At 33.5% G+C, this 25,735-nt stretch overlaps 2 protein-coding genes across 4 annotated transcripts in view; one reads left to right on the top strand and one right to left on the bottom strand.

The window, feature by feature from the left end:
• Window positions 1–25,735, top strand: part of Nipped-A (Transcription-associated protein Nipped-A) — a 199,036-nt gene that overhangs the window by 68,136 nt on the left and 105,165 nt on the right. The window lies entirely within an intron of this gene.
• Window positions 1–25,735, bottom strand: part of LOC140434572 (NACHT and WD repeat domain-containing protein 2) — a 114,546-nt gene that overhangs the window by 68,749 nt on the left and 20,062 nt on the right. For both annotated transcript variants that reach the window (XM_072522931.1, XM_072522932.1), the window contains exons 9-17: window positions 24,605–24,805; window positions 24,400–24,539; window positions 17,206–17,416; window positions 16,903–17,147; window positions 11,943–12,089; window positions 11,660–11,765; window positions 7,737–7,909; window positions 6,466–6,685; window positions 5,769–5,981 (exon numbers count right to left, since the gene is read on the bottom strand). In XM_072522931.1, coding sequence (XP_072379032.1) covers window positions 5,769–5,981; window positions 6,466–6,685; window positions 7,737–7,909; window positions 11,660–11,765; window positions 11,943–12,089; window positions 16,903–17,147; window positions 17,206–17,416; window positions 24,400–24,539; window positions 24,605–24,805 — 1,656 coding nt within the window. The remainder of the gene's footprint in view (window positions 1–5,768; window positions 5,982–6,465; window positions 6,686–7,736; window positions 7,910–11,659; window positions 11,766–11,942; window positions 12,090–16,902; window positions 17,148–17,205; window positions 17,417–24,399; window positions 24,540–24,604; window positions 24,806–25,735) is intronic.

The raw sequence follows: 25,735 nt of genomic DNA, 5'->3' as shown, positions 1-25,735 counted from the left end.
CCGCGATATTATTCTCGAACCCTTTACACAACAAGCTGGTCCCCAATTTCAATTAATGCAGGACAAGACGTGTCCGCATACTGCCAGGGTCGTGCCCACATTCCTCGAAGATAATGAAATTGAGATCTTACCATGGCCCACACAATCGCTAGATTTAAACCCAATTGAGCATATATGGGACATATTGGGCAGATGCATTTTACAACAAAATATTACGTTCAATACAAGACAGCAACTGTTTGTGGGCCTTTCAATGAAGTAGAACAGAATACCACAGCAAGATATTGACCATCTGTTCATGAGTTTGCCTTACAGATGTAGGACAGTAATAAACAAACTTGGAGGTCATACACTATACTAACTTAACCTAAAGACTACTTTGTCGTGAGTTGAGGAGCAACAAATTGGTTTTTATTTTTTTTTTTTTTTGTTACCATTTTTTGACTTAGGTATGGAGTTCTCTTTTAATTGTCTTAAGAACTATTGCGATAATTCTAAGAAAAAATGTTTATTTTATATTCAGGACACTTGTTTATAACTTTTTATTAAAAATATTGGAAATCATTCTCTAATCTCGCATATTGTTTTTGTCCCCTAGATTATTTAATGTGTGTATCTATTTTTTTTTTCCTATGAAACCGTCGCTAACTTATTAATCTTCGACCTTTTCCTATTGAAGCTTTTAAACCAGTTAAATATCCTTCTAGAAAGGCTTTACATACCTTTAAAATAATATGATTTTCATTAATCAAAGTTTCATATAAATAGAAAATACATTTCCCGTCTATTCTAAATTTTTTGATAGTTCCCAACTATTAGGCGAGGAAACGAAGCACTAAACCTACCAGTTCTCCACAACAAGATGAATCACTGTAAATTTTTTGCATTCGATTCGGGTAGTGCCAGGAAAGTTTGTGAACAAAATTCATAATGGTAAAATTAAAATTACATTTTGTGCATAAGAAAAAATTGTGCGTTTCCAAAGTGCATAGAAAATATAAATTTTGCAACTAACAAAATATCGACAGGAATGAGTTCAATTTTGTTTGTCGGGGTTTTCGAGGGCGCTGAATATGAATATGATAACGACGATGGTTCTCGAGCTGCCTGGTGCTAGTGTGGACCTCGTCTTCTGAAGTATGTTAATTTCATTCTAAATCAGTCGACAGTCATAACTCATGGGTTTTCGAGGTCGCTGAATACAAATATAATGGCGATAGTCCTCGAGCTACCTGGTGCTCAGGGTGGACCTCGTCTCCTGGAATTTTATGATATTTTCATTCCAAATCAGTCGAAAGTCATTAATTGGGGGTTTTCGAGGTCGCTGGACACGAATATTATGACGGTGGTGATCCTCGATCTACCTGGTGCCCAGGGTCGCCTTCAAAAGTTTTATGTTGAGTTTTATTTGAAATCAATCAAGCTCTATTGCTTGGGGCTTTTAGAGAGGTTATATTATTTTTATTTGAAATGAGTCCAAAGTCATTACTCGTAAGTTTTTTGGGTTGCTGAACACGAATATTACTACTACGATGATCTCCCATGTATCTGATAACCAGCGTAGACCTCGTCTAGTGAAGTTTTTTGTTAATTAGTTATTTAAGATTTTTATTAACTTGAAACTCCAGACGGGGTCAGCCTGGGCACCAAATATCTTGGAGACCAACGCCGTCGTAATATTCGTGTTCAACGACCCCAAAATTCTCAGAGTAATGACTTTACCGTCAATTAACAAAATCCACAAGGAAAATAATTCCTGTAGCTGGCTGTATACCACGTATAACAAAAGAGGTTAGTCTTTGTATGTGGGTATATTTTATTTTATAAAAACCCTTAAAAGGGGCTTTAATGACTTTGACTGAGTTCTAATGAAAATAACATAAAACTCCACGAGACGAGGTCCACCCTCAACCAGGAATAGCTCGAGCAACATCGCCGCCATAATATTCGTATTCAGCGACCTCGAAAACCCTCCAAGTAATGGGGGGCTTTCGACTGATCGCAAATAAAAATATTATAAAACACCAGGAGACGAGGTCGACACTGGGCACCAGGTAACTCGTCGATAGCATATTCATGTTCAGTGACCTCGAAAACCCCCGAGTAATGACTGTGGACTGATTTAGAATGAAATTAACATATTCCGGGAGACGCGGTCTATCTTGAGTTGCAAATTTTTCATTTTCTATGTACTTTGGAAATGCATTTTCCTTACGCACAAAATGCAATTTTCATTTTACCACCATGCATTTTATTCACAAACTTTTCTGACACTGGCTTGAATCGAATGCTAAAAAGTTTCACAACGATTTATCTTGCTGCAGAAGATTGGTAGGTTTAGTACTTCATTTCCTCGTCTATATTGCCTTCCCTAATAAATAATTTCTACTGTATCGTTGAATATGGGGTTTTTACTTTGATTTTCATAGCAAAAATAGATTCCTTTAAGTAATTTCTAAATAATTTAATATTTTGTCGAATGTTGGAGTCCCCTTGTTTAAATAGAACGAATGAACTTTTCTTCGAAGGACGTTTCTGGGAAAGTCTTGGTTTCTTTCGCATTAAAGTATGGTAATGGTTATTCCACTAATACCGGATCACATACTCAGTATATTTTATATAATTTCCCACTATGTACTATGTAACCATAAAATAGTTGTTGAATTGGGCATTTAAAACTGTAGTTTTTTATTTCTGAAAATACGCGCCTTTTTAGTAGGAGCAAATTGAAAAATTAATGTCATTTTAACACTTAAACTGCTAAATTCTTACAGATAAAGTGGCAATATTCCAATATTTTCACTTACCCTTATCAGAAATTTAGTATGCATTCCATTTTAATTTGAAAATAAGTTATCCTAATGACAATCTTAATGGTTTTCCTTTAAATACTGGTAATTATCTATAGAGCGACAGGTACAAGCACTTTTTATTTATTAGAATCGGCTTTAAACCGAAAATGGATTATTATTTATAATTAATTGGTCAAATAAGCCAAGAAAAAGTATATTTAACTAAACAAATTAATACATCACAACTGCTTTCTATACATCCATACGACAATGGTTTATGGACTTGACTACTGCCCTTACCTGCAGTTTAAAGATTGCATTTTTAAAAGTTTGAAAGAATATTTTGACAAATGAAAGTTAAAGGGATAATATTGGCAATATTATGCAATGTAAAAAAATAAACAACTAATACGTAAACCATTATATAGAATTTATAGTGTATCTATCATGGAATTTAATGATAAATATTTAGTACTTTCCTTATCACTTCTTAAATTTCCCTACTACGCTATTTGATAGTGTAAAAGTAGCTTTACATCTAGGCCATGCAATCTGTTTGCATTACCACTATTTGAGCTATTTTGCAGACACTACTCACTGCCACTGTTGCCAGTAAAAGAAATATATCAAAACATTAACTTTAGATATTTCACTTAGAAATTTTAGTCCAGCATTAAATATAATATTTACATCCAATAATTAACATTTACACTTACACAATAAGATTAAGTTTTATTCTCAACTATAAATTTTGTTATATTGGCAACATGAATTTTGACGATAAATTGCATCAAAATAGCATGAAAAATAGAACACGTTCTATTTTTCCGAAATATCGCGTGGGCATGCGCAGTTTCATAATCCGTCTTGCATGGCATGAAAATTGCATAGTGTAAAGTTGACTTAATACAGATAATTTGTGTGTTCTTTTAATTTAAATAGACAAAAAAAATAACCCAATAGCGCATTAGAATGTTGTATTTGGAAGTAAAGTAAAAATTAAATGATTTGGGTTAACATTTATTGGTAATATTTAATTCTTTAATTCCAGGAATCTACGACAGTAATTGATTAGATAATTACCTTCTAAACTTATTCCACAGAAAATGTGATAGTGGGTTTTTCCATTTTGTATATAGGAAGGTCCAAGTGGCGTATTCAAAATTCTTAACAGTTCACTAAAAGTAGGTACTTCAGTTGCAAGGTGCAGTTTATTGTGTATACTAGTGTTATGGAAAATTTGGAAGTGCCGTGTAAACGCCGAAAAATTGGTCCTCTAACAGTTAATGAAAAAACATTAATATTTAATTGTTTTAAATCATTTACAGACAAACGTTTATGTGAAAGTGTTGATGAGACCGTTGAGTTAGTTAGCAGTACACTTGGTGTTGGGAAATCTACGATTTACAGAGTTATTAAAGAAGAGAAATGTGGTAGTTTTCAAATGCCACGTAATGCTCCAGGGAAACCAAAATTTCAAATAGAATATCATTTTAAAGAAGGACTTCGACGGAAAGTGCATGAATTCTTCTTTAGACAAGAATTTCCAACATTGGATAAAGTTCTTGTCTCAGTTCGAGATGATAAGGATTACCCAGAAATGAGTCGAAGTACGTTATGGAAACTTTTAAAAGAAATAGGCTTCCGCTGGAAAAAGAATCCCAGAAAGTCTATTTTATTAGAAAGAAGCGATATTGTCATATGGAGAAGACATTCTCTAAGAACCATAAAGGAAATGAGAAACCAAAAAAGAAAAATATTTTATCTTGATGAAACATGGATCAACGAGGGTCATACACCAAATAAATTTTGGCAGGATGAAACTGTTACAAGTCAAAGGCACGCTTTTGTAAATAACTTATCTACTGGTTTAAACCCACCATCAGGAAAGGGACGCAGGCTGATAATAGTAGACATTGGCAGTTCAGACGGTTTTGTTGAAGGTGGTTTATTAACTTTTGAATCAACTCGTACCGGTGACTACCATGAAGACATGAACGCTGATGTCTTTCAAGAATGGTTCGAACAAATGATAGATCTTCTTCCTAAGAACTGTGTAATAGTAATGGATAATGCAAGTTATCACTCCAGACTTATAGAAGGACTGCCCACAACCAAGTGGTTAAAAAAAGACTTGCAGAATTGGCTGAGTTCAAAAAATATTACGTACCATCCCGGATCTATAAGAAAGGAACTTTATTCGTTGTGTGCCCTTCATAAAGAAAAATTTTAAAAATACGAAATTGATGAAATTTCCAAAAATCGTGGAATGACAGTACTTAGATCCCCACCATATCATTGTGAATTAAACCCGATTGAACTGGTATGGGCACAGATAAAGAGTGAAGTTTCAAGAAAAAATACCACTTTTAAAATTCATGATGTTAAACAGTTGTTTTTGGAGGCCGTAAATAATGTAAAACCTGAAAACTGGGAAAAGGCAGTAAATCACACTATTAAAGAAGAGGAAAAAATGTGGAAGCTGGACAATATTACTGATAAAATGATCGAGCCAGTTATTATAAATCTTGGTTCTGAAAGTTCATCTTCTGAATCTGATTTGGATTTGTAACAAGTAGCTGTAAGTTTTATATTAATATTTTTATTCATATATTTAACATACCTTAGACGGTTTTAAAAACTCTTTTTCTCTTTTGTAATTTTTAAAAATTAAAAAAAATGTGAATTTTTTAAAACCCTTTTTAATGTAGGCCAGTCAGTTCTAATATAGTGTGTGATAAAAGAGGTCACTTTTGTTTACATACACATAACACTTTATAACACTGAAATAATTCATTTATTTTTTACAATTATTCAAAGTAATTTTTCAATTAATCTTGAGCACGCCCATGGAGTGGTCGGAGCTACCAGTTAAAATTATGCTAATTACTCTCTCGTTCATAAAAATAAACTATAGTAACAGCTGTTAACATTTACTACATTTACCAGTATTTTTAAAAACAATAAGATTCTTACCTGATTATTATTTGTATACGCAGCAGCCCATTTATTGTCTGGACTCAATACCAAATGCTGCATTATTCCCTCAATATTCGGATTAACATCTCTAGTTAGATCACTGGTGGACAAGTCCCAAGTTATAAACCTATTCGAAACTGAAACTACATATCTGTAGTCGGATGTGAGACAGATCGAAAACACTGCGAACTGATGGCCTTCCAAAGAGTACTAAAAAGTTTTAGAAACAGTTTTCTTAATTTTTTACAATAAAACATTTAGACATTTTTTTTTAACGTTAATAGCACCGAAATCGATGTCCAGTCACCATCTTACTAATTATTTTCTATTTTGCTAATTATAAGCAATCTTATAAATAATTTTAAATTATATTTGGAATATCCTATCAAAACCAGAGACTATAGAGTGGACCAAACAAAAGTCTGGAAACTCCCAATTTTCTCTTAAATGGATGGCTCGAATTGTTGTATAAAAACCGTGATTTACTATGATTGACATGCAGTTCAAAGAGTTTTACACCTATTTTGGTAGCTAGGTTAAACTGCTTTAAAATGTTTCACTGATGATGGTCCGACTGAATCGAAAACGTTCTGAAGAGTTGTAATCCTTTTGGATAAATTTTAAATATTCTCATAAAATATACCATCATACACCAGAAGTCTACTTGTATGCAAATTTTTTAAATAAGTCTCACCTTAAGAGGTCCGCCAGGAGTATGTAGGCAGTGATACAAAGGCAACAGAGAGCAATGAACTGGTCCTTTTAGATCGCAGTCATTCAATAACATTTTAATGTTCGGATTATGTCCAACTTCCGGCAGCAAACGCCCGATAAGTTGGGGTGCTAACATATTAGGATACTGTCCCAAAACTGCACCGCCTAGTCTGAGGGCATCGGCTACTAGCATAAGTTCCCTGAAAAGTATTTAAATTATTTTTTTAAATATAAATGATTGTTTTTTAATTAGTCGTCGATATTTTAAGTTACGCAGACACTCAGAAACAATAAAAAAACAACCAAATAGTATAAGCTCTTAGATTAATCGTATTTACTAAAACGTACTATATCACCGCACAGATTCATCTTTGGGTCATCATGCCGACGAGTTATTGTGCTGGATATATCCAAAGAAGGAAACGAAGAATGGCAAAATATATGATGTATAAGACAAAAAAAACAAATAAGGAAGTCCAAATATGTTGACCTAATCCAATATCCAATCTCAAAAAGATAGGGACATACCTCAGAAAGGTAGACATCATAATCTAATAAATACATCTCAATTGAAGGTAAACCTGTATATAGTTATCAACGTTATTTATAATAGCGCGAGGTCTGTCTCTGAAATTTGATAGGAAATATTTACAAATAAACAAATGAAGAGTGTTAAAATGAACAGGCAAAAACGATCAAAGTAATGACAGTTTGATATCCATTACGGAGAAATAATATCAGATGAAAGACATTAAATGAGTAAAATCGAGAATGAAATAAGTTACGTAGACCAAATCGATCCAGATCGAATTCCTCCGTAGCTAAAGAAATAGGATTAAGTATGATGCAGGAGCGTCTTAAAAAGTAGTTAACTGGAATAATAAAGATCAACAATCAATTGAAAATAATCCATAAAAAATCGACTACAGTAGAACCCCAATTATGCTAGGCGCATACACATCGAATTTGGACGGTCGATAAAAGTTCGATCGAACAAATTCCTTTGGTGGCGCTAAGAAACAATGTGTACATGCATAGATCGCCAAACGGCACGGCATCGATGCCGTGTTGCGTTCGATCACTGTCACTGCATGGACGACTGCCGCGATCATTGCTGTCCTTCCAAGGCGAACGGTACGAAATTGTACCGCACAAGTTAATCTACATACATATATAGCTTTTATTTTTCTTATTTAGTGTAACAGTTTATAAAGGTAGAAAGAAAAACAAGAATTAGAAGAATATACTTACCTTTTTGATTCTTTATCTTCTATAAAAGCACATGCATCTTCGTAATCTACCAATACTGCTTGAAGAGGACAGCTCGATAGCTTCGCATGTAGCCACTCGTAATTAAATAATACATTATCGTAGAGGTCTTTGAATCTTCTGGACCTGACAAGATGAAAAGGTAATTCCCCAAACTGTAAGGAATAAATGCTCTTATCAGATAACAAACAAAAGATATTTTTGCTTTCTTTCAAATAGATATAAAAGAGAACAAAATGAATACACGGTAGTGGACTGAAACCGTCAAAAGTGCTCCGAAGTAGTCGGAAAGTTTATAAACACTGTGCTTTGGAATTGCAAAGGCATAATTTAATTGACTATCTTTAAAAAGGTAAAATTATCAATAGTTCAACTTAAGGAGAAAAGGCTCCATGTGCATGAAGTATTTCGTGCCTTGATCTTAAGCGAATCCATTGCCCCTACGAATCCAACACCATTTGAGAATGGCGCGCTGGTTGCCCAGCTTGAGGCTCCACCCTCCCCGTAGTCCCTGTGTTGTTACAAGAACACCCATGCGTTATCCCCTTGGGTGGACAAGTGAACGCAGTTGAGTATATTAGCCCACCTCGCACGTTGACCGCTGGCCGCCGAGTAGACTACTCCTCTACCACTCGTCTCCGTGAAGTAGGTACGTACCGCAAATAGTGTTGCCCAAAATCGGTCTTGGTCTTGCAGTCTTGGTCTTGTTCTTGAGTTTTTGCAAGACCAAGACCAAGACCGCCTAATTTTAGCAAGACCAAGACCAAGACTAACCGTGCAAGATTTAAGCAAGAACAAGACTAAGCCTGCAAGACTCTTGCGTCTTGCAGTTAGGACTGAGTGTGGTTTTAGCGAGTATAGTAGTTCGGGTATATGCTTAAAGACTCTATGAGATGCAAAAAAATATGTAATAAAATTTGAAAAACTGGACTTATGCGAATTAAAAACAATACCATAAACATACATACCGAATTAAAATATTCATTAAAAAAATACATTTGACACGTGCTCAGAGGTCATAATTACAATGTAAAAATAAAATATTTTGTTCATTTTCCAGCAGACTCCTTCGCTCTGAAATTAATTGTCCATATTTTGAGAATAGCCGCTCTCTAATCATAAAAGTAATCTTCTTGCATTGCGACGCCGACAGTAATATCGAATCGATATTTTTTAAAATATGTCACCCTAGCTAAAAAAATATAATTGTTACGAACAACCACTTAATAATTCAATTTTTTTACCATTATAATTTAGTCAGGAGTAATCTAAATAAACAAATCTTATCGGCCTAAGGCTATAAATTGTTTCTGCTGAGTGTGCGATGAGATCATTCGGTTAAAGAAAATTTGCTGAAAGAGTCAAAAGTAGCGAGACAAATTAATAACAGATAATGTCGCCTACCATGTAAACAAAATACCGAAGTAACGATATATAATTATTCTCGGTTTGTTATTAGATACTTAGGGTATTGGATAGTAACGAACATAAATTATAGTAGTATAGTAGTTACTTTTTCGACATCACTTAACTTCATTCCCAATAATTGAGCTTTCCTTTGAGTCTAATGTAATAATTGTTTTTCATCTAATCCTTGTTGTTCCCGGAGTGACAAGTTTACAATTTGACATGAGGGACAAAGATTCAAATAGTTCTAGTCGGAGTAATGAGCGTTGGAGTTATAGATCTAAAAGCCCTAAAAGCAAATTTGATGAGTTTTTCGAAATAATTTATGCATCTCAAATTGCTTTGTGTAAATTGTGCCTACATAGGAAGGTTGAAATGAAAATAAACACCAGAAACACGTCAGGTTTGGAAGCATCTAATATCTTTTCACAAAAAGGAATTACAAATATTTCTTCCTGAAAAACCAAAATTCGGTGGAGATATTCAAGCTTTTTAATAACCGCTAGAAAAAGTGGAGATGTAAAAAATATACTTATTACCTTATTACCAATTACATAAATATTATCTACCTACTACTTTAGTTTGGTAAATTAATGTATTTATTAAGTAGGTATCTCCTTAATTTAAAACAACTTCTCTTGATTATCATTGCTTTTGTACCTATTCTTTATTTTTTTTATTCTTTATTTTTTATTTAACTATAAGTTAGTTTTTTATATAAAAGTAGAAATAAGATTGGTAAAAACATTTATTTTGCTTTACTAAGTGGATTATAGTTTGTTATCTGATCACCTAAAAAATCTGTGCCCTTGATACATGTATGTGGATTTTTTGCTCATCATATTCATCAATCCCTTTCTAGGCAGATAATATTCTTTAAAGTACAGGCATGCTGATGTCATTAATTTGTTGTTTTTTTTTGTGTTTTAACCACGTTTTAGCACATGTAAGCGTAGTAAATGCAAACGTTTATTAAGAAATATATTGACTTCCGTGGGGCATGGTAGATAGATGAGTTAGTTAGAGCATAGGCACAGATCGTTTAGATCGTGGCTTCAAACCCCACCCGATGTCAGTTGTTTAGACATTTATTAATTTGGTTGGTCTTTATTATTCTTCTTCTTCTTCATGTGCCGAGCTCGATTGTCGAGCGTTGGCTATCAAATTGGCTATAGTAATTTTGTTGACGGCAGCTCGGAAAAGAGATGCAGAGGATCTGTTAAATCAATCTCTCAGGTTTCTAAGCCATGACGTTCTTTTTCGACCTTTATTATTGCTTTATTATGGCTATGTTAATTCAAGCTTAAAATGTACTTACTCTGATCTAAAGTAACGTTTAATAAATAGCAATAGGCTAATGGGTAACTGCAAGACTTGCAAGACTCTTGCTGCAAGACCAAGACCAAGACCAAGACCGGAAGTGCAATACCAAGACCAAGACCAAGACCAGGTGCATTGCCGCAAGACCAAGACCAAGACTGTCTAAGTCTCGTCTTGTTCTTGCATTTGGGCAACACTAACCGCAAACTTACATCCTCAATGTAAGGACGACGTGTGAAGCTTGCAGTTCGTTCAACCTCACTTTGGTTATGTGGAGTGAGAGTAGAGTGGTTCCACTAGAGCTCGTCTCGAATGCTAGGAGCGCAGACCGTAACATGTTTCTGCGAACTTGACACCTTAAACGACGGATCTTCATCTCTCATTCCTTCCCAAAAGTCGCCTTTTGCGACAGGCAGGGCGAAGAGCCCCAGAAATATTCTATCGCCGCTTGTTGGACAGCGGGCCCATATGCAGAAGAAAAAAGTGTTGTTTCTTCAACACTTCGAAGACTTCGAATTGCTTTCTCATCTGACTTATTCTCCTGATTTGGCCCCCTCCGATTATGTGTTCCCAAATCTGATGAGATGTCTCTTAATTAAAAAAATCAGCTCGAACGAAGAGATAATTGACGAAACAAACGCCTGGAATTGGAAAATCTCTGAAATCGTTGCATTGAGCGCGAATAAATCTATATCGAGTAAAATAAAAGCATTTTCGAGAAAAACATGTTTTTCATTTCAAAGTAGGTTGCTTATCAGACAACTTAGTATGGAATGCATTTGAAATATTTGCTATAAATTTGTTAGTATCAAATATCCATTTGATTTTGTTTTCCAAATGGTTCTATTTATAAAAATTCTAATGTGTATTATTGTATGGTCTAAATATTTTTATTCGTTCGAAATAATTTTGGTATATTTTGCGACTTTTATAGACCGTGGTCCGTATCATCTCAACTGTGACAAATATTACCAAAGGCGATGCGGTAACGGTCAGTCGTCTGCTTATTAATAATGTTTCTTGGACTGGCGTATAAACCTCTAAAACATATAATTCCTTCCTTGACATATAATTTTGACTCTATCGTATGATATTTTGGATTTAAGTGCAAAAAAAAATAAAAAAAATAAAAAATCAGTAGGTCAATGTGGCAATATAAGTTATTTAAAGCATTTTACCTTTCTTAAATTGTATCTGGATACTTTTCCGTCTTTTGAATAAAACACTAGTGGTTGTACAGGAACTTTTCTATCTGCAACTCCTTCTTTGTCGGTTAAATTAAATCTAAAATACGAAATTATATTGCTGTTACATTTTTTGTATAATATTGAAATGTAATTGTTATTTATCATACAGCATGCTTTTTTACTTAATTGTTTTTAAAAAACAATTTTTATACATTTTAAATGCCTTCTTTTTATACATATATACTTACATTTTAAAAATTTCTTATTCACTTACCTATGACGTTGGATCTCAGTATATTTAAACGGTTTCGGTTTTCCACCTCCCCAAATTCCAAGAAAATAATCAGCAATCATTGAATGAAAATAAAATGCCATATTCATATTCTTGAAATACCTTTCCTTTGCCGTATCACGAAATTGTCTATGAAACAAGTTGATAATAATTAACAACTTAGTTAACTACAAATAAAATAATACATTAAATTAATAATCATTCTCATTATCACGGCGATATATCCCTTAAAAAGTCCCGACCTTGTCAAGCTTTCTGCTTCATTCTGATCTGTCCGTTGCTGGGTTTTCCAGTTGGCAACACTGATCTTCTCAGCTCCTATGTTACCTCGTCTATTCACCTCAGCTTTGAAGTTCCTCGTCTTCTTATTACCCCCCGGCTACGCTGTTAAAATACTTTTTATCATGTTCTGTTCCGGGGCCCGGGCTACATGTCCTGCCCACTACAGACGGTTTCGCTTGATTATAGTGGTAATATCTTTTCCACCAAACGTATGCTTGTAGTTATTCTGCAATCCAAAGTTATATCTAGGCCTCCACACTCCATTTTCACAGACCGCTCCAAATATTTTGCGTAATACCTTTCTTTTAAAAATCGGTATACAGGATTCGTCTGTTTTGGTTAAGTTTCATACCTCTGATCCATATGTGAGAACGGGGACTATCAGTGTTCTGTACACTCTTATAGTAGTTTTTTGAGAAAGACGTTTGTCAGTTAAGTACGTTGATAAACCAGGATAACACCTATTTTCAATTATGTTTTTTTTTCTTTTCTTTCTCCTGGTGTGTTATTATTGGGTTAACCGATGTCCCTAGATATATAAACTCTGACCGCTTCGAAGTTTTGGTCATTGACAATTGGATCTGTGTTTGTGTTGGTCGGCATGAATGTGTTTTTATTTTAATTTATATGTAATCCCATTCATTCTGCTGCTGCTACTACTAACTAGGTTAGGATTTCCGTGGTTCTCACCTTGGTTTTTGTTATAATGTCCCCGTCGTCAGTAGATGCTAGAATTTGGACTGATCCATTAAATATAGTTTCCCTGCTATCAAGTAAGCGTCTCGTACGACTTTTTCTAATATGTTAATGTTAATAAGCTGATCCCTGCCTTAACCCCATATGTATTTCAAATGTTGACGAGTCGTTCTGAATTTTTACTGCTGATAGCATCTTTGTCATTGTCACTTTTATCATGCATATGAGTTTTTTTTGGAATTTCTAACTCATTCACAGCGTTGTTCAGGCTTGGTCTTATGACACTGTCACATGCCGCTTTAATATCGACAAACAGATGGTACATATCTATATTGAACTCATGCGTCTTTTCGAGAATTTGTTGTAGTATGAAGATCTGGTTAATAGTTGAACGTCCACGCCTGAATCCCGTCTCATATTCTTCTAGCAACTCTTCGGTATAAGGCTTCAATCTCTCATGCAAAATATTTGACAATATCTTGTATGCTGTATTTAGGAAAGTTGTTTCTTGGTTATCATTGCATTCTAATTGGTTTCCCTTTTTGTGCAACAAGTATACTAAGCTGAAGTGTAATTTGGCGTTAGAAATTCTTTGTCGAAATTTGGTTCCTACTATGAAGTAGTCTGAGTCAATATTTGCGCCTCTGTAACTTCTAATGTCCATTAGGTTTTTGAAATGCCTTCTGTCAATTATAACATGGTCGATTTGGTTTTTTGTGTTTTCATTTGGTGATATCAAAGTTCCTTTATGCATAGTTTTATGATTAAAACATGTGCTTTCCACAATCATGACAAAAGAATAATAGCTTATTTTAATACTATTTAATATTTTCACCAAAATTTCACACCGTAGTAAATGGTGGGTAAAGAAATATAATTTACGATAAATTGAATGTATGAGGAGCAGACTTTCAAATCGCACTTTGTCCATATTTTCACATTCTGACTTCGAGGTGGCGTTGGATTCGTCAAAACATCATTTATTAATTTACATACTCCTAGATATTTTAAACGTAATATTTTACGTATATTTTTGGCTTCAAAAATCACCTAGACAAACAAAACTCATTTTGTCCAGTAGACAGAGACAAACAAATAGCGTTATTTTGCTTACAATGCTTTTTTACCATGTAACGACTTTATTTTGTTATCAGACATTGTAGGAATCAATTATGATATTATTAGTGCTTAATAAGTTGTTTTTGATTACAATAATAATATTAAAATGAGTGGAGGTGAACATATTGTGGTTGATACAAATAGAGGAACGAGAACTTTTACATAAGAACAAACACTGAAATAAATACCATCAAGGATGAAGAGCAAAGATTAAAATTAAAAATGGATTTAACTATTCACAAGACGCGACCAAAGCAGTTTTTTAAATCAATGAAGGAGGAATCTGCTAATAGCGTGGCATATTGTTTGATCTGCAACAGGTCCAAAATCTCCCAAAAGCGCCTATTACGGAAGTATTCTATGCTTAGCAACTGTCTTTTTATGCATTTTGTGTGACAGATTTTAACAATATCTCCTGTTTTTTATACATGGCTTGAGCATGAAGCAGAAAGAGGTGTGGTAGAAATAAGTTTCGCGTTGATTGACTTTCTAAAAAAGACTGATTTTGACCCAGATATTAAACATTTAAGATTGTTTTCGGATGGATGTGGAGGTCAGAAGAAAAATTCCCACATGGTACATGCACTCATCTTGTGGCTTTTTAAAAATGCCCCAAAAAACTATTGAGACAATTTCGATGACGTTTCTCGTTCTTAGGCATTCGTTTATGCCAGCTGATCGAGTTTTTGGTCAAGTTGAGCTAGACTTACGTGCCCATGCTTTTATAAAGTCACCAGACAAATATTATGAAATCTATTATAAGAAAGGACAAGTACGCAACCTGGGCTCTGATTGAACTTTGTATGACATAAAACATGCAGCACTTTCGTTAAGTGGAAAGTTAGAGGTATAAGTGGAGCCAAAAGAATAATCATAATGTTTTATTATTGATAGCGATTAAAATGTCATTGGCATAAAAAATGCAATCCTATGACCTAAAAATACCGACATAATTAATGCATAATCAAAATAACTGTGCCGCATCACTCCATTTAACTTCAAATATCTCGAAAAATGACTTTATCGTTACGAATAAAGAGTATATTATTTACATAGTAAGTTTTGGAGAATCGAAAAATTGCGCTAAAACAGCAATTCCGTCAGTGCCGTAGAATTTGGGAAGGGTCAACCTTTCACTTTCCCCTTTCGTACGCCTCTGGTAGTGACCAGAAACGTTTATTTAATATTATTTAGTAGGGTCTACAGTACATTCACTTTCTGCCAAGTATGACAAGGATATGTCAAATAGTTTTAAAGTACTGGGTACAAATAGTTTTTAAATTTTTAAATAAAATACCCTGTAACTCAGTAAGTAGCCATATCTTATTTAAGTTATTTGGGTTAAATCATAATATTTTGAGCTCAGGAATCTACAGTTAACATATTTCCAATTATTAATGAAACACCCACACTAGAACGATTCAACCGAATAATCAAGATCAAATTCCAATGTCCAGTGCCTCATTGCGAATTTTAGTTCTGTTTTGAAGCTATTTTCTTGTGGCATCTTAAAGCAATTACTATTTTAATGGGAATATCATTAAAATAAGTTTATTGACGTTTCGATTTCCACTTCGGAAATCGTTCTCAAAATACAAATACAAACATTAATACATTAAACAAATTTTGTTTTTTGTTACTTGGTGAAAAATTCTTCTCATTAATTTTATCTGACTCATTTATATTGACAATTCAGTCATATATTATACATTTCAAAGTGGACGACTTTAAAATATTGCCAATATTGCTGAGTTGCGTTCCTGGGACGGCTTTATTGTAAGATAGTTCATTCGATTACATGAAATCAACTTTAACTTAAAAATATCCGTTAGAAAAATCATAGCATGTGATTCGTCTTTAAAAAGCCAACCACATGCCATGATGAGAGTAAAATTCTCCTGTTAGTGATTCCATAGTAAATCATGAGAAAAAAACCTCATAATACTATCTCGACTTGATAAGTATTTGGTCTTACCTTTAGTTTACTCTCGATAAACACCAAACTCTATATGTATGTAAATTTTATATTCATGTTATTTAAAAAACATAAATGTTGTATCCTCTATATGTTACTGATTTACTAACAGTGGTATTTTCCTTTTATTAACTTCCTTATTATTATTATTAAATTGAAATGTTAATTAATTTATTTTAAACTTCAATTGTGGCTTATTCCCATTAAAATAGTAATTGAATTTTAGTTCCTTTATAAAGAGAATACGTTATGCATTCAATTAATAAAAAAAAAGAAACTGTATACGAACGTTTTCATATCTAGAAAAAGCTTATTATAGATGAAGTAAACAAGAATTAGTTTCGTCCACTTTTATTTTTCCTCCATTTTTCATGTTTGTAAGTGTTAATTCTTTGTAATTACTAAACCCTTGTTTGAAAGAGAGAGAGAGAGAGAAAGAGCGAGGGAGTGAGATTGGGAGGGGGATCTTCATTGATATTTTGACATATTTGCTATCCTCTTTTACCAAATATTCTATTATTATTTTTAGGTGATAGTATGTATGGCAGAAATCTTGCCTATTTTATCGTATTTCTGATATTTTTACGATTTAAGTGATTAATTTTCGCTGAATTGTTATTAGTTCTAGGATATATAGCTTGTCTGATAATTGCGTCTAGTGTCATTCATTTTCTTTGCCGTAGCCATTATTATTTTTAAGTTTCCTAGTTGTTTTCGGTTATGTCTACATTTTCTTTTTAAATAATGGTTCATTTATTTTTGACTTAATTGTTTCGTTGAAGCTTATTTGATTTTTTATTATTTCCCGTATGCAGATTTAATATGTACTAATAAAAAGAAAAATTGCATTTCACAGTATTAATTACATACCTATGATACCAGTTCATGACATTTACACCATCTGCTTCTCTTTCTGATAGATAATTGGGTAAATCGTTACGTATTCTTGTCCAAAGAAGAGGTGGAATTCGACGTACGGGTGGTAAATGGTATTGATAGACATCGTCTAAGACTTTATCATCCAATGATATTAAGTCTTCCAATTCGGATTCGGAAAGACCACTTTTAGCGGCAGTAATGTATGCTAAGGCGTGAAATACCAAAATTCTACCATGCTGAAAAAAAAATTGTGTAACTTATTAGCTTGTAAAATATGGATGCAGTTTATTTTACCTGCTTTTCGATTCTTTCAAATAACATCATAATGGAATCCATAACAGTAGAAGCTAAATGTGTATCTTGAGATTTCGTATAACTTCTCCAACGACAGATTTCGGCAAAAACAAGTTTCACAAAGATTGGCAAGCTACATTTTTCAATTGCGTTTGAGACAAGTCGCCATTGATAGTTTGTTAGATCTCTATGCGCTGTTTGCATCCACATTCTATAAAAATTATTACGAATAAGACAAGTTTTGCTGCTATTTAAATACTTTTAAGCGGAAACTAACCAGGTTGGCTTTCGCAAAGGATATAGTACATCAGACCATCTGTTGAAAATGAGAACACTGATAGAGAAGGCAAATGAGTACCAACTATCCGTATTTCTTGCCTTCGTAGACTATGAAAAGACATTTGATAGTATCGGGATGTGGGCCATAGAACAAGTTATTAATAATTGTAGAATATATTCGAGATATAGGCAACTAATACATAATATATATGAAAACGCAACTATGATAGTATAACTAGACGAAAATACAAATTCCATCCCCATTAAGAGAGTAGTTAGGCAAGGCGAGGTAATATTTCCAAAGCTTTTTAATCTAGCCCTAGAACACGTCTATAAAACTACAAATTGGTCAACATCTGGCATCAACGGTAATGGCAACAAGTTAAACCACCTGATTCGTAACGACATCGTGATTATAGCGTGCACATTCGAGGAACTACAAATTATGATAGAGGAACTTGCAGACAGCTACCAATACGTCGGCCTAAAAATGAATATGTCAAAAACAAAAACAATGACAAACACAGACGACCCCCAGACATATATAACTATAAATGACAGTGAGATAGAACAACTCCAGGAATATACCAAAGGCCTATCCTAGGCCAAATTCTGAAACTTAAAGAAAACCAAAGTGCGAAAATCGCTGTAAGAGCAAGACTGGCATGGGCAGGATTCGTAACATTTGGATACTTGAGAACCGCAAAATACTTTAATACTTGAGGAACAAAGTGTTCAAGCAGTGCACCTTTCCTATCATGACATACGAATGTCAGACCTGGACACTAACCAAGATAAATATGAATAAATTAGCCATAACAGAAAGGGCAACGGAGAGAGTAATGTTAGATATACGACTGTCAGATAAAAGGAGTAACGACTGGGTAAGATCAAAAAGAAAAGTTGAGGAAATCACAACAAAAATTGCCAAACTCAAATGGAGCTTCGTAGGTCATACTGCTAGACAAAAAGACCAACATTGGAACGTCACAATGCAACATTGGACACCTTACAAAGGTAGAGGATCAAGAGGAGACCACAGATGAAATGGGTAGTCAACATAAAAAGGATAGCCTGAACAAATTAGAACTATGTTACTCAGGATAGTGATAGATGGAAGTAGTTGGGAGAGGCGTATGTCCCAAAATGGACGATAGAAGGCTAAGGAGAGGCGAAAACTATAAACATTAGTGCTTTTATATATTTTTTATATACAAGATCGGGGCGTAGCTAAACTATTCATTAAAGAATTCGAAAAAAAAAATAAAAACGACATGTACAACAAATAATACAGTATAAAATATACCAACAGATTTAAACATCTGAAGAAATACTTCAGCAGTGCTTGTTAAAATAACACGTTCATGTTAAAATCATCAAAATATGACCACAGAATATCAGGTTGCATAGGTCACCAATAAAATGCGACGCGAAAATTAGAAAACTCCTGAAATAGAAAAATAACATACACACTGTTAAGAAAAAATAGACTTAAAAACGGTGGATTGGAGTTGGTGGAAGCATCTGAAAAGCTTATTTAGGATTATGTAGTACTAAACTTAATTTTGTCACCTCAGATCTTTTTATAATATGGTTTAAGAGTATTTCAAGTGTATGACCAGAGATTTTCTACGGGTGGCTCCAATTGAAACAATTAAAATACCTCAGTAAATTTTTGAAAAAATCATTGATATCGCGTAAAAGTCTTAGGAACTTCAAATTGAAGCGCGCTGGAAAAATTTGTAACATGTCGCCTTCTATAGCACGCAGTGCCTTCATATTTTTAAAATTGGCGTAGCTCGAAAAAATAATAAGAGCTGTGCGATTTTCACCTCCTGAAAAATCGGAAAATCCGGGAAGAATCAATTATTTAAATTTTTTTTTTTATAAAAAGTTATTGAATTAATATTATATATTTATATAAATAATATACATATTCAATAAAATTTAAATATTTCTTAATAAGAAATACAGTAGACTCACTCTATAACGAGAATTGAAATGGCAGACTAATTACCTCGTTATAAGCGGATCTCGTTATATCCAACAACAATAATATTGTGCATACATATGAATATGTAGTTTTCTAAAACATTAACTTTCTATAGTGAAGCCATTCGGAGCAATATAAGATGCTAATAAATATTGTTTGAATGGCGTTTTTAAAACAAAGTTGTTTACTTTTATTGTCAATGAAATGCATTAAAACAAAAAAGAGTTGTTTACTTTTACTGTCAATGATATATGTTGAAACCAAAAATCTGTATTCTGTAAATATGTATAAAGCGTATAAAGTTATTTTGTCATTTTTGACTGCTTTAAATTGTCCAGTATTCTCTCTATCATATTTTCTAAAGATGTGAAACAGTTTTATGCTTCTTCATTTGAGTTTTGTCCTTGGATAAAATTTCTGACAACCTTTAAAACACTTTCCACATCTTGTCTATTAGGACCCATATTATTAGGTGTGAATGGTCAACCCAATACAATGACACTTGTGAATCATAAATTTTACATTTCCGACTAAGAATCATAAATTGTAAGAAGTTTATTGCGGGCGGCCCGCAGTTAAAAAGGGTATTTATTTATAGCTACGGCCGGGCCAAAACGTAAAAAACACGTTTTGCAATCTTATTTTCTCTCGCTATAAGCAAATTTACCTCGCTATAAAGGGTTATAGTTCAATAGAAATTTCACGGGACATCTAATGTACCTCGTTATAAGCGAAACCTCGTAATAACCGTGTTCGTTATAAAGGGAGTATACTGTAATAGTAAAATTCAACTTTTTGTGGAAAAATTTAACTAATTGATTTTTTCGGGATTTTCCAATTTTTCCGGGGGTCAAAATAACCGCAGTTTAAAAAGCAATAAAGCTTCTGCTTTGCCATAGAAACCGAAATATTTCAACTTTTTTCAGTGGGCTGCAATTTTGAAGTTCCATTCTAAAAAAAACGGAGATCGTACAGGCGGTATTTAACTAGTACCATCATACCTCCTTCTCGGTATATACCATCTCCTCTTTCTCAATCCCTTCTCCTTCGTAAGAATGTAGTGGCGTCATGTAATTTGTTTGACTATTTCTGTCCAATTATCTCTCTCCTGTGCGTGTTGTTTTGCTTCGGAGAATGAGTAACCAGTCATCACCTTTATTTGGTCCGACCATCGCTACGTTACCTTCAACTATCATTCTCTCCATGCCTTCTCTTCTTCTAGTTATATGTCCAAAATATCTCAGTATATTTTGGTTGATAGTTATGATGAGTCTAGTTTTTATATTAAGTTCTGCTAGAATTGAGTTGTGCGATGGGCGGCCCATGGTATGCCAACATTCTACGGTATACCCACATTTCAAATGCCATTATACGCTTTGAATCGGCTTTTTTTATTGTCGCAAGTTTCTGAAGCATAGGTGACGATAGGAAATATCAATGCTCGAACAAAGCGTAATTTTGTGTTTTTTGTGATATCAGTGTTCTTCCAAATTTTTGTGAGTTTGGCTTTTGCCGATCTGGCCATTGTGCTGCGTCGACGGATCTCGTCTTCGCACTGTTAGTAATAACGGAGCCTAAGTAATTAAATTGCCTGACCACTTCGTAACCTTCCATGATTCTATATATCTGCCATCTATATTCTATATAATATGCCCCCTATAAAATGGATAATAAATATTGGTTTCTATTGGTCATAGAAGGTCCTTTTTTTAGATTGTGTTTTTTCACCATTTTTTCAGTGAGCCTACTTACAAGCCCGTGACATAAAGTTATTATAAATGTTGATAAGCTATTAAAAGTTTTATTAATAACAATTTTGATAAGATGTTGAAATTTTTTTAACCTATCTTAAAATTGAATCCTCAAATAATCGATTGCGATCTATCCTCACTGTTTGGACAAGTACAGTTGTTCAAATAATCGATTTCCGAGATAAACAAATTGAATAACTTACAAAATATTTGGTCGATCTAGCTGAGATTTAGCACGCTTTAATTACTCATTAATTGCTGTAATTTTAAGTAGTTATACTTATTACATGTTATTATTCAAAAAACAAATCTATTAACATTTATAAATTACTGCAAAGATAGGGTTTTTTTGCAATTATCTCAGTCAATTATTGTTTATGCTTTTTAGTTTAGGAACTAGCAGATTAAAGAACTGTTTACGGTCAACAACTTTTTGAGCCATTTTGCTCTAAAATATATAAGAAACGAATAGGTAAAAAATGATTTTTTCACTTTTTATGATTCTTAAAAAAAACAAAGCAAAATCAGCTGTACGACTTCAAAGATTCGCCATCAGCTATCCCTCATATACCTTTTAGAGCCTACAAAATTTTGTATAAGATTTTTTCACCTTTTTTTTTCTTGCCTATACGAGTATAGATTGATATTAAACTAGCCTTAGATAGATGGCGCTACTTGATACCGAATTGCTTTCGGTGTTGACATTTGCCATTCATGACGTCTGTCAAAATTTTAAGTTTTAAAAACAATTAGTTTGGTTTTTACAGCCGTCAAAAGCAAGCAAATTTTGTGTTTTCGGAGAAATGGAAAAAGTCGAGTATCGTTCGGTGATTAAGTTCCTCCACAAAAAGGGTAAAACGAATGTGCAAATTAACACCTTCGTTGCGCCACCAGTTGAAAAAGACTAGTAACTAAGTTTACAGAAATTACGGCTAAAAATAAATACATGTATTTCCATTTGGCGAGTAACATACAAACGAAACGCGTTGGTAAAAACTAACATTATAGGTACCTATATTATTGTTTGAAAAAGATCTCTAATAGAGGGATAATTTAGTACCAGTTGTATTCGACTGGTAACGCATACAAGTTATTTATTTTTCATTGTAAGATTCCCAGATGAATTCATCTGGTGATTAATTTCATTTGTAATTACCAGTTTGGTTTAGTTATCTCGATCGAGCCATAATAGTGTTTAAAATATTTGTATAAGAATTTGAGTAAAGTGAGTTAATTGGTAAATTAGTAAATTTGGCGTTGCAGAATGCAACTACAAGTGGTAGTTGTGTAGACCCCAATCAGAATTTTGATTGGCACCAAGAAACAATTATAAATACTTTGACCGAATCAGAGGAAGGATCATTTAGCAACCATTCAGATTGTGATTCTAATTATGCTCCTTCTGAATTCTGAACTAATTCAGATAATAACGAATATAAAATAAGTTCCAAGAAAACATCCCGAAGGGCCTGGTACCAAAAAAAAGGCGAAATTGTATGGAATGTTACAAGAAGCTGAGGGAAACAATGAAACGTAAACAAGCTGATAAAAAGGTTTAAAGTTACTACATACTGCAACATATGCGAGGGAAAACCTGCTTTATACCATGTTTTAATTTTAAACACAATGCATACATTTTAAATCTTATTCTTACTAATAATTAGCATTTGTTATTTTTATATTTTATGAAAAATATGTATTTTGTTTTTAATAAAAGTTTTGGTTTTATTTTATTTGAAAATATTATATGCACTTCTTAAAAATTTCAATTTTTTGCTTTACCAAAAGGAATAGCTTGGTACTGATACAGTTTCCAGCAAGTTTGTATATTCCTTGTATGTATACAACTGATACTACACATAAATCTTTAAAAAATGACAAATAGATCGCACTCACATTTCTTAAGAACTACCAGTCTATTGCGACTGGTGTTTCTAAATACAGAATTGTACAGTACCAGTGAATTAAAACTGGTAAGCATACAAGATAATAATTTAATTTTTCGTAACCGCAGCGAAGGTGTTAAAGCCGACCTGGACGAAGTTTATGGTGAGGTTGCACCTTCGTTAGCAACACTAAAATTTTGGAAAGCTGAATTTGTTCGTGGTCGTACGAGTGTTTTTGATGATGAGCGTCCCGGGAAGCCAAATGAAGTCACCACGCCGGAAATGATCAACAAAGTCCATGACATGATTATGGCAGATCGTCGAATTAAGCTCCGCGAGTTAATAGATGTTGTTAGATGTTAATAGTTAATAGATGAGTTAATAGGTGAACAACATCATTCACCATCATTTGGTCATGAAAAAGCTATCCGCGCGATGGGTGCCGCGTGTGCTGACAATCGATCAAATGCAAAAACGTGTGACCACTTCGGAGACGCTTTTGGCGATGATACGGCGCTATCCGAAGGATTTTTTTCGCCGATTTATCACCTTTGATGAAACCTGGGTGCATTATTACACACCGGAAACCAAAGAACAGTCGAAACAGTGGCGCAAACGCGGCGAAGGGCCGCCAAGGAAGGCAAAGAGTGCACATTCGGCCGGCAAAGTGATGGCGACTGTTTTCTGGGATGCGAAGGGCATCATCCACATCGACTACTTGGAAAAAGGAAAAACAATCAATGATGATTACTACTCAGCATTATTGGATCGATTCGATGCCGAATTGCGTCGAAAACGCCCCGGTTTGGAACGCAAAAAAGTGCTCTTTCACTAAGACAATGCACCGGCTCACCGATCGGCCGTCGCCATGACAAAATTACACGAATTGGGCTATGAATTGGTTAAACACCCACCGTATTCCCCAGATCTTGCCGCCAACGATTTTTTCCTGTTTCCAAACCTAAAAAAATGCCGTTTCGCAACAAATGATGAAGTCGTCGCTGAAACTTCTGCCTATTTTGAAGAGCTCGAGCAAAAGTACTATTCGAATGGGATAAAAAAAGTTGAACATCGTCTTACTAAGTGTATCGAGCTAAAAGGGGACTATGTTGAGAGATAAATCGATTTAATTCCAAAAAACTTGTTTTTTCTATCAAAGGCTAGTTTTATATCAATCCAACCTCGTATATATAGTCAAAATATATGTAGTAATTATATAAAAAAAGTTTTTTTCAAGATTGTATACCAGCTTTTCTTTATTGTTCTGCTATGTAAATATACGTACTTGATTACTCTCATTGCCAATTCCTCGCCCAAAGCTTTTACTTCAATAAAGTTTTCGTCGACATCTATCATCCTTCGTAGAATGTGATACTCCTTTGATACTTCCGCATTGCTTTCTTCACAAGCACAAGAAACTATAATCTATAAATTTTGTTTTTTGTAGTCCAATTATTGAATAAATTAACATGTTTCATAAAATACTCTACCTTACAGTTAGGTGGTAATCTGGTTGGCAACCAGGATACTTTATTAGCGTCTTGAGTCCCTGTAAGTTGATCTACGGAGTCCAAAAACAGCAACAGGGGTTGCATCTTTGTTGCCATTGTTAATAATTGTTTAAAATGAGCGGTCAAAGGAACTAAATCATCTGGTATACCATCAAACGGTAACATAAAATTATATGAAATCTAAAAATAAGAAAATAAATATTTAAATCAAAGGGTAACATAAAATTAGGAAATCTAAAACAAATATATTTAAATGTACTCCTGATGTATAACTTTTTCTTTTATAATTGATATATCACATGGGATCTAATTATAGGGAACAACGATAAATTCCAGTATAGATATTACTGAAAAACAAAGAAAAATGCTAAAGGATGATTTTTAACATACTTACAAAGGATCGTACAATTTGATGCAAAAAAAGGTAGTACAGTGGGCGGTACTGGAGACTAGCGCGATGCTTCGTACTATGTTTTCTGTATTTTTAAAATTGAATAAAGTAATTTTATTATTTGTTATTTATATTTTAAACAAAACACGTTATATTAAAATAATTCAATAAATTATTATGTTTGCTCCCAACGCCACCTGTTAACGCATTAACAGAGTTACGCTGTATATTTCGTCTGCATTGTTGCCAAGCATAAGTTGTTTCTGGCAGACCCGTCAAAGTCAAGACTAAATATTAAATTAATAATAAAATATAAATAAATATCATTTGATAGTAAATTTAATTATTATATAAACTAAATAAGATGTTTAAAAATAAAATTTGAGTATGGTTTGAAATTAATTTAGAGGAGAAGTGAGGAAAAATGGTCCCTGTAACATTTTTTTAGGCAAAAATAACAAAAAACGATATAATTAATTAAAATTTAATCAAACAATAAGAGGGTTATAGTAGGACATATTTCTGTGAAAAAATTATATTTAAATATGCAATTAAAAGAAAAATAACATTATTTTTGAAAAGCTCTAACGGGACCGTTTTACACCATGGTTAGGGTAAAATGACCCCGTACATTAGGTAAAATGACCCCTAAAGTTCTTTTGTACAGAAAAAATAATAAAACATTGCTATTTACAATTATCGCAAATATACCTACATAC

This window comes from Diabrotica undecimpunctata, chromosome 2, assembly GCF_040954645.1.
Source record: "Diabrotica undecimpunctata isolate CICGRU chromosome 2, icDiaUnde3, whole genome shotgun sequence".
NCBI lineage: Eukaryota > Metazoa > Arthropoda > Insecta > Coleoptera > Chrysomelidae > Diabrotica > Diabrotica undecimpunctata.
Note: the sequence above shows the minus strand (reverse complement) of the source record. Positions and strands in the feature narration are given on the sequence as shown.